At 36.8% G+C, this 9,888-nt stretch overlaps 1 protein-coding gene across 1 annotated transcript in view; it reads right to left on the bottom strand.

Annotated features, from left to right (window-relative positions):
• LOC129856037 (prominin-1-A-like) overlaps positions 1–9,888 on the bottom strand; it is a 131,661-nt gene that overhangs the window by 96,466 nt on the left and 25,307 nt on the right. The window contains exons 3-4 of the mRNA XM_055924171.1: positions 7,755–7,781; positions 531–736 (exon numbers count right to left, since the gene is read on the bottom strand). Of these exons, the coding sequence (XP_055780146.1) occupies positions 531–736; positions 7,755–7,781 (233 nt within the window). The remainder of the gene's footprint in view (positions 1–530; positions 737–7,754; positions 7,782–9,888) is intronic.

Genomic DNA, 9,888 nt, shown 5'->3' with positions numbered 1-9,888 from the left:
AATACTGAACACAATCTAACACTGAATACGAACTAACACTGAACACAAACTAACACTGAATACGGAGGTGGTGATGAGAGAGGCGGTGGAGAAGGGTTACAGGTAGTTAGAGTAAAGGTCAGAGGTCAGAGGTCAGAGGAAGGTCTTACATGATGAATATGAAGGTGGTGATGAGAGAGGCGGTGGAGAAGGGTTACAGGTAGTTAGAGTTAAGGTCAGAGGTCAGAGGAAGGTCTTACGTGATGAATACGAAGGTGGTGATGAGAGCGGCGGTGTAGAAGGGTTACAGGTAGTTAGAGTTAAGGTCAGAGGTCAGAGGTCAGAGGAAGGTCTTACGTGATGAATATGGAGGTGGTGAGGAGAGCGGCGGTGTAGAAGGGTTACAGGTAGTTAGAGTTAAGGTCAGAGGTCAGAGGTAAGGGGAAGGTCTTACGTGATGAATATGGAGGTGGCGAGGAGAGAGGCGGTGGAGAAGGGTTACAGGTAGTTAGAGTTAAGGTCAGAGGTCAGAGGTCAGGGGAAGGTCTTACGTGATGAATATGGAGGTGGCGAGGAGAGCGGCGGTGTAGAATCCTCTCTGACAGTCTGGGTTCTTCCCCTGTCTCTGGTGCATCTCCCCTCCACAGTTCTCACAGCAGCGACACACACAGAAACACACTCCTACCACGGGGGTCAACACCAGGAACACACAGCCCAGACTCACACACACCAGGAAGCCCGCCTCATAGTAGATCGTCTGCAGGAGGACAGATACACATTGTTAGAGAGATAACTACCTGTCCTTTAGAGAGATAACTACCTGTCCATTAGAGAGATAACTACCTGTCCTTTAGAGAGATAACTACCAGTCTGTTAGAGAGATAACTACCTGTCTATTAGATAGATAACTACCTGTCTGTTAGAGAGATAACTACCTGTCCGTTAGAGAGATAACTACCTGTCTGTTAGAGAGATAACTACCTGTCTGTTAGATAACTACCTGTCTATTAGATAGATAACTACCTGTCTGTTAGAGAGATAACTACCTGTCTGTTAGATAGATAACTACCTGTCTGTTAGATAGATAACTACCTGTCTGTTAGATAGATAACTACCTGTCTGTTAGATAGATAACTACCTGTCTGTTAGAGAGATAACAACCTGTCCGTTAGAGAGATAACTACCTGTCTGTTAGAGAGATAACTACCTGTCTGTTAGATAACTACCTGTCTGTTAGAGAGATAACTACCTGTCTGTTAGAGAGATAACTACCTGTCTGTTAGATAGATAACTACCTGTCTGTTAGAGAGATAACTACCTGTCTGTTAGATAACTACCTGTCTGTTAGAGAGATAACTACCAGTCTGTTAGAGAGATAACTACCTGTCTGTTAGATAGATAACTACCTGTCTGTTAGAGAGATAAATACCTGTCTGTTAGATAGATAACTACCTGTCTGTTAGATAACTACCTGTCTGTTAGAGAGATAACAACCTGTCCGTTAGAGAGATAACTACCTGTCTGTTAGAGAGATAACTACCTGTCTGTTAGATAACTACCTGTCTGTTAGAGAGATAACTACCTGTCTGTTAGAGAGATAACTACCAGTCTGTTAGAGAGATAACTACCTGTCTGTTAGAGAGATACCTACCTGTCTGTTAGAGAGATAACTACCAGTCTGTTAGAGAGATAACTACCAGTCTGTTAGAGAGATAACTACCTGTCTGTTAGATAACTACCTGTCTGTTAGAGAGATAACTACCTGTCTGTTAGAGAGATAACTACCTGTCTGTTAGAGAGATAACTACCTGTCTGTTAGAGAGATAACTACCTGTCTGTTAGATAACTACCTGTCTATTAGATAGATAACTACCTGTCTATTAGAGAGATAACTACCTGTCTATTAGATAACTACCTGTCTGTTAGATAGATAACTACCTGTCTGTTAGAGAGATAACTACCTGTCTGTTAGAGAGATAACTACCAGTCTGTTAGAGAGATAACTACCTGTCTGTTAGATAACTACCTGTCTATTAGATAGATAACTACCTGTCTGTTAGAGAGATAACTACCTGTCTGTTAGAGAGATAACTACCTGTCTGTTAGATAGATAACTACCTGTCTGTTAGAGAGATAACTACCTGTCTGTTAGAGAGATAACTACCTGTCTGTTAGAGAGATAACTACCTGTCTGTTAGATAACTACCTGTCTATTAGATAGATAACCACCTGTCTGTTAGAGAGATAACTACCTGTCTGTTAGAGAGATAACTACCTGTCTGTTAGAGAGATAACTACCTGTCTGCTAGAGAGATAACTACCTGTCTGTTAGAGAGATAACTACCTGTCTGTTAGATAACTACCTGTCTATTAGATAGATAACTACCTGTCTGTTAGAGAGATAACTACCTGTCTGTTAGAGAGATAACTACCAGTCTGTTAGATAACTACCTGTCTGTTAGAGAGATAACTACCTGTCTGTTAGAGAGATAACTACCTGTCTGTTAGATAACTACCTGTCTGTTAGAGAGATAACTACCTGTCTGTTAGAGAGATAACTACCTGTCTGTTAGAGAGATAACTACCTGTCTGTTAGAGAGATAACTACCTGTCTGTTAGAGAGATAACTACCTGTCTGTTAGATAGATAACTACCTGTCTGTTAGAGAGATAACTACCTGTCTGTTAGAGAGATAACTACCTGTCTGTTAGAGAGATAACTACCTGTCTGTTAGAGAGATAACTACCTGTCTGTTAGATAGATAACTACCTGTCTGTTAGAGAGATAACTACCTGTCTGTTAGAGAGATAACTACCTGTCTGTTAGAGAGATAACTACCTGTCTGTTAGAGAGATAACTACCTGTCTGTTAGATAACTACCTGTCTATTAGATAGATAACTACCTGTCTATTAGATAGATAACTACCTGTCTGTTAGAGAGATAACTACCTGTCTGTTAGAGAGATAACTACCAGTCTGTTAGAGAGATAACTACCAGTCTGTTAGATAGATAACTACCTGTCTGTTAGAGAGATAACTACCTGTCTGTTAGAGAGATAACTACCTGTCTGTTAGATAACTACCTGTCTGTTAGAGAGATAACTACCTGTCTGTTAGAGAGATAACTACCTGTCTGTTAGAGAGATAACTACCTGTCTGTTAGATAACTACCTGTCTATTAGATAGATAACTACCTGTCTGTTAGAGAGATAACTACCTGTCTGTTAGAGAGATAACTACCAGTCTGTTAGATAACTACCTGTCTGTTAGAGAGATAACTACCTGTCTGTTAGAGAGATAACTACCTGTCTGTTAGATAACTACCTGTCTGTTAGAGAGATAACTACCTGTCTGTTAGAGAGATAACTACCTGTCTGTTAGATAACTACCTGTCTATTAGATAGATAACTACCTGTCTGTTAGAGAGATAACTACCTGTCTGTTAGAGAGATAACTACCAGTCTGTTAGAGAGATAACCACCTGTCTGTTAGAGAGATAACTACCCGTCTGTTAGAGAGATAACTACCAGTCTGTTAGAGAGATAACTACCTGTCTGTTAGAGAGATAACTACCTGTCTGTTAGATAACTACCTGTCTGTTAGATAACTACCTGTCTATTAGATAGATAACTACCTGTCTGTTAGAGAGATAACTACCTGTCTGTTAGAGAGATAACTACCAGTCTGTTAGAGAGATAACTACCTGTCTGTTAGAGAGATAACTACCAGTCTGTTAGAGAGATAACTACCTGTCTGTTAGAGAGATAACTACCAGTCTGTTAGAGAGATAACTACCTGTCTGTTAGAGAGATAACTACCAGTCTGTTAGAGAGATAACTACCTGTCTGTTAGAGAGATAACTACCTGTCTGTTAGATAGATAACTACCTGTCTGTTAGAGAGATAACTACCTGTCTGTTAGAGAGATAACTACCTGTCTGTTAGATAGATAACTACCTGTCTGTTAGAGAGATAACTACCTGTCTGTTAGAGAGATAACTACCTGTCTGTTAGATAACTACCTGTCTATTAGATAGATAACTACCTGTCTGTTAGAGAGATAACTACCTGTCTGTTAGAGAGATAACTACCTGTCTGTTAGAGAGATAACTACCTGTCTATTAGATAGATAACTACCTGTCTGTTAGATAGATAACTACCTGTCTATTAGATAGATAACTACCTGTCTATTAGATAGATAACTACCTGTCTGTTAGAGAGATAACTACCTGTCTGTTAGAGAGATAACTACCTGTCTGTTAGAGAGATAACTACCTGTCTGTTAGATAGATAACTACCTGTCTGTTAGAGAGATAACTACCTGTCTGTTAGATAGATAACTACCTGTCTGTTAGAGAGATAACTACCTGTCTGTTAGAGAGATAACTACCTGTCTGTTAGAGAGATAACTACCTGTCTGTTAGATAGATAACTACCTGTCTGTTAGAGAGATAACTACCTGTCTGTTAGAGAGATAACTACCTGTCTGTTAGAGAGATAACTACCTGTCTGTTAGAGAGATAACTACCTGTCCGTTAGAGAGATAACAACCTGTCCGTTAGAGAGATAACCACCAGTCTGTTAGAGAGATAACCACCGGTCTGTTAGAGAGATAACTACCTGTCCGTTAGAGAGATAACTACCTGTCCGTTAGAGAGATAACCACCAGTCTGTTAGAGAGATAACCACCTGTCTGTTAGAGAGATAACTACCTGTCTGTTAGAGAGATAACTACCTGTCTGTTAGAGAGATAACTACCTGTCTGTTAGAGAGATAACTACCTGTCTGTTAGATAACTACCTGTCTGTTAGATAACTACCTGTCTATTAGATAGATAACTACCTGGCTGTTAGAGAGATAACTACCTGTCTGTTAGAGAGATAACTACCTGTCTGTTAGATAACTACCTGTCTATTAGATAGATAACTACCTGTCTGTTAGAGAGATAACTACCTGTCTGTTAGATAGATAACTACCTGTCCGTTAGAGAGATAACTACCTGTCTGTTAGAGAGATAACTACCTGTCTGTTAGAGAGATAACTACCTGTCTGTTAGAGAGATAACTACCTGTCTGTTAGATAGATAACTACCTGTCTGTTAGATAACTACCTGTCTATTAGAGAGATAACTACCAGTCTGTTAGAGAGATAACTACCTGTCTGTTAGATAACTACCTGTCTGTTAGATAACTACCTGTCTATTAGATAGATAACTACCTGTCTGTTAGATAGATAACTACCTGTCTATTAGATAGATAACTACCTGTCTGTTAGAGAGATAACTACCTGTCTGTTAGAGAGATAACTACCTGTCTGTTAGAGAGATAACCACCTGTCTGTTAGAGAGATAACTACCTGTCTGTTAGATAGATAACTACCTGTCTGTTAGATAGATAACTACCTGTCTGTTAGATAACTACCTGTCTGTTAGAGAGATAACTACCTGTCTGTTAGATAGATAACTACCTGTCTGTTAGATAGATAACTACCTGTCTGTTAGATAGATAACTACCTGTCTGTTAGAGAGATAACTACCTGTCTGTTAGATAGATAACTACCTGTCTGTTAGATAGATAACTACCTGTCTGTTAGATAGATAACTACCTGTCTGTTAGAGAGATAACTACCTGTCTGTTAGATAGATAACTACCTGTCTGTTAGAGAGATAACTACCTGTCTGTTAGAGAGATAACTACCTGTCTGTTAGAGAGATAACTACCTGTCTGTTAGAGAGATAACTACCTGTCTGTTAGATAGATAACTACCTGTCTGTTAGATAGATAACTACCTGTCTGTTAGATAGATAACTACCTGTCTGTTAGAGAGATAACTACCTGTCTGTTAGAGAGATAACTACCTGTCTGTTAGAGAGATAACTACCTGTCTGTTAGAGAGATAACTACCTGTCAGATAACTACCTGTCTGTTAGATAGATAACTACCTGTCTGTTAGAGAGATAACTACCTGTCTGTTAGAGAGATAACTACCTGTCTGTTAGAGAGATAACTACCTGTCTGTTAGATAACTACCTGTCTGTTAGATAGATAACTACCTGTCTGTTAGATAGATAACTACCTGTCTGTTAGAGAGATAACTACCTGTCTGTTAGAGAGATAACTACCAGTCTGTTAGAGAGATAACTACCTGGCTGTTAGATAGATAACTACCTGTCTGTTAGATAGATAACTACCTGTCTGTTAGATAACTACCTGTCTGTTAGATAGATAACTACCTGTCTGTTAGATAGATAACTACCTGTCTGTTAGAGAGATAACTACCTGTCTGTTAGAGAGATAACTACCTGTCTGTTAGATAACTACCTGTCTGTTAGAGAGATAACTACCTGTCTGTTAGAGAGATAACTACCTGTCTGTTAGAGAGATAACTACCTGTCTGTTAGAGAGATAACTACCTGTCAGATAACTACCTGTCTGTTAGATAACTACCTGTCTGTTAGAGAGATAACTACCAGTCTGTTAGAGAGATAACTACCTGTCTGTTAGAGAGATAACTACCTGTCTGTTAGATAGATAACTACCTGTCTGTTAGAGAGATAACTACCTGTCTGTTAGATAACTACCTGTCTATTAGATAGATAACTACCTGTCTGTTAGAGAGATAACTACCTGTCTGTTAGAGATATAACTACCTGTCTGTTAGATAACTACCTGTCTGTTAGATAGATAACTACCTGTCTGTTAGAGAGATAACTACCTGTCTGTTAGAGAGATAACTACCTGTCTGTTAGAGAGATAACTACCTGTCTGTTAGAGAGATAACTACCTGTCTGTTAGAGAGATAACTACCTGTCTGTTAGAGAGATAACTACCTGTCTGTTAGATAACTACCTGTCTGTTAGAGAGATAACTACCTGTCTGTTAGAGAGATAACTACCTGTCTGTTAGAGAGATAACTACCTGTCTGTTAGATAGATAACTACCTGTCTGTTAGATAGATAACTACCTGTCTGTTAGATAGATAACTACCTGTCTGTTAGATAGATAACTACCTGTCTGTTAGAGAGATAACTACCTGTCTGTTAGATAGATAACTACCTGTCTGTTAGAGAGATAACTACCTGTCTGTTAGAGAGATAACTACCTGTCTGTTAGATAGATAACTACCTGGCTGTTAGAGAGATAACTACCTGTCTGTTAGATAGATAACTACCTGTCTGTTAGAGAGATAACTACCTGTCTGTTAGAGAGATAACTACCTGTCTGTTAGATAGATAACTACCTGTCTGTTAGAGAGATAACTACCTGTCTGTTAGAGAGATAACTACCTGTCTGTTAGAGAGATAACTACCTGTCTGTTAGATAGATAACTACCTGTCTGTTAGAGAGATAACTACCTGTCTGTTAGATAACTACCTGTCTATTAGATAGATAACTACCTGTCTGTTAGAGAGATAACTACCTGTCTGTTAGATAACTACCTGTCTATTAGATAGATAACTACCTGTCTATTAGATAGATAACTACCTGTCTGTTAGAGAGATAACTACCTGTCTGTTAGATAGATAACTACCTGTCTGTTAGAGAGATAACTACCTGTCTATTAGATAGATAACTACCTGTCTGACCGGCTAGTTGTCTGTCTGCCTGTCTGTCTGTCTGCCTGTCTGCCTGTCTGTCTGTCTGTCTGTCTGCCTGTCTGCCTGTCTGCCTGTCTGCCTGTCTGCCTGTCTGTCTGTCTGTCTGTCTGCCTGTCTGTCTGTCTGTCTGTCTGTCTGTGTAGGTAAATTATAGATGTGTGTCTGTCTGGTGACTTTACCTGTAGCATTAGGACAACGTTCTCTGGCTGCAACAGCAGAAAACACAGAGTTAGTATTACAGCGTGTTAGTGAGTTATACATTATTATATCTCTATAACACAGAGTTAGTATTACAGCATGTTAGTGAGTTATACATTATTATATCTCTATAACACAGAGTTAGTATTACAGCATGTTAGTGAGTTATACATTATTATATCTCTATAACACAGAGTTAGTATTACAGCATGTTAGTGAGTTATACATTATTATATCTCTAACAGAGTTAGTATTACAGCATGTTAGTGAGTTATACATTATTATATCTCTATAACAGAGTTAGTATTACAGCATGTTAGTGAGTTATACATTATTATATCTCTATAACACAGAGTTAGTATTACAGCATGTTAGTGAGTTATACATTATTATATCTCTATAACAGAGTTAGTATTACAGCATGTTAGTGAGTTATACATTATTATATCTCTATAACAGAGTTAGTATTACAGCATGTTAGTGAGTTATACATTATTATATCTCTAACAGAGTTAGTATTACAGCATGTTAGTGAGTTATACATTATTATATCTCTATAACACAGAGTTAGTATTACAGCATGTTAGTGAGTTATACATTATTATATCTCTAACAGAGTTAGTATTACAGCATGTTAGTGAGTTATACATTATTATATCTCTATAACAGAGTTAGTATTACAGCATGTTAGTGAGTTATACATTATTATATCTCTAACAGAGTTAGTATTACAGCATGTTAGTGAGTTATACATTATTATATCTCTATAACAGAGTTAGTATTACAGCATGTTAGTGAGTTATACATTATTATATCTCTAACAGAGTTAGTATTACAGCATGTTAGTGAGTTATACATTATTATATCTCTATAACAGAGTTAGTATTACAGCATGTTAGTGAGTTATACATTATTATATCTCTATAACAGAGTTAGTATTACAGCATGTTAGTGAGTTATACATTATTATATCTCTAACAGAGTTAGTATTACAGCATGTTAGTGAGTTATACATTATTATATCTCTAACAGAGTTAGTATTACAGCATGTTAGTGAGTTATACATTATTATATCTCTATAACAGAGTTAGTATTACAGCATGTTAGTGAGTTATACATTATTATATCTCTATAACACAGAGTTAGTATTACAGCATGTTAGTGAGTTATACATTATTATATCTCTATAACACAGAGTTAGTATTACAGCATGTTAGTGAGTTATACATTATTATATCTCTATAACACAGAGTTAGTATTACAGCATGTTAGTGAGTTATACATTATTATATCTCTATAACAGAGTTAGTATTACAGCATGTTAGTGAGTTATACATTATTATATCTCTATAACAGAGTTAGTATTACAGCATGTTAGTGAGTTATACATTATTATATCTCTAACAGAGTTAGTATTACAGCATGTTAGTGAGTTATACATTATTATATCTCTATAACACAGAGTTAGTATTACAGCATGTTAGTGAGTTATACATTATTATATCTCTATAACACAGAGTTAGTATTACAGCATGTTAGTGAGTTATACATTATTATATCTCTATAACAGAGTTAGTATTACAGCATGTTAGTGAGTTATACATTATTATATCTCTATAACAGAGTTAGTATTACAGCATGTTAGTGAGTTATACATTATTATATCTCTATAACACAGAGTTAGTATTACAGCATGTTAGTGAGTTATACATTATTATATCTCTATAACACAGAGTTAGTATTACAGCATGTTAGTGAGTTATACATTATTATATCTCTATAACACAGAGTTAGTATTACAGCATGTTAGTGAGTTATACATTATTATATCTCTATAACACAGAGTTAGTATTACAGCATGTTAGTGAGTTATACATTATTATATCTCTATAACAGAGTTAGTATTACAGCATGTTAGTGAGTTATACATTATTATATCTCTATAACAGAGTTAGTATTACAGCATGTTAGTGAGTTATACATTATTATATCTCTATAACAGAGTTAGTATTACAGCATGTTAGTGAGTTATACATTATTATATCTCTATAACAGAGTTAGTATTACAGCATGTTAGTGAGTTATACATTATTATATCTCTATACACAGAGTTAG

The sequence above is a fragment of the Salvelinus fontinalis genome, chromosome 5 (genome assembly GCF_029448725.1).
Source record: "Salvelinus fontinalis isolate EN_2023a chromosome 5, ASM2944872v1, whole genome shotgun sequence".
Taxonomy (NCBI): domain Eukaryota; kingdom Metazoa; phylum Chordata; class Actinopteri; order Salmoniformes; family Salmonidae; genus Salvelinus; species Salvelinus fontinalis.
This window is presented reverse-complemented; position numbering and strand designations above follow the sequence as displayed.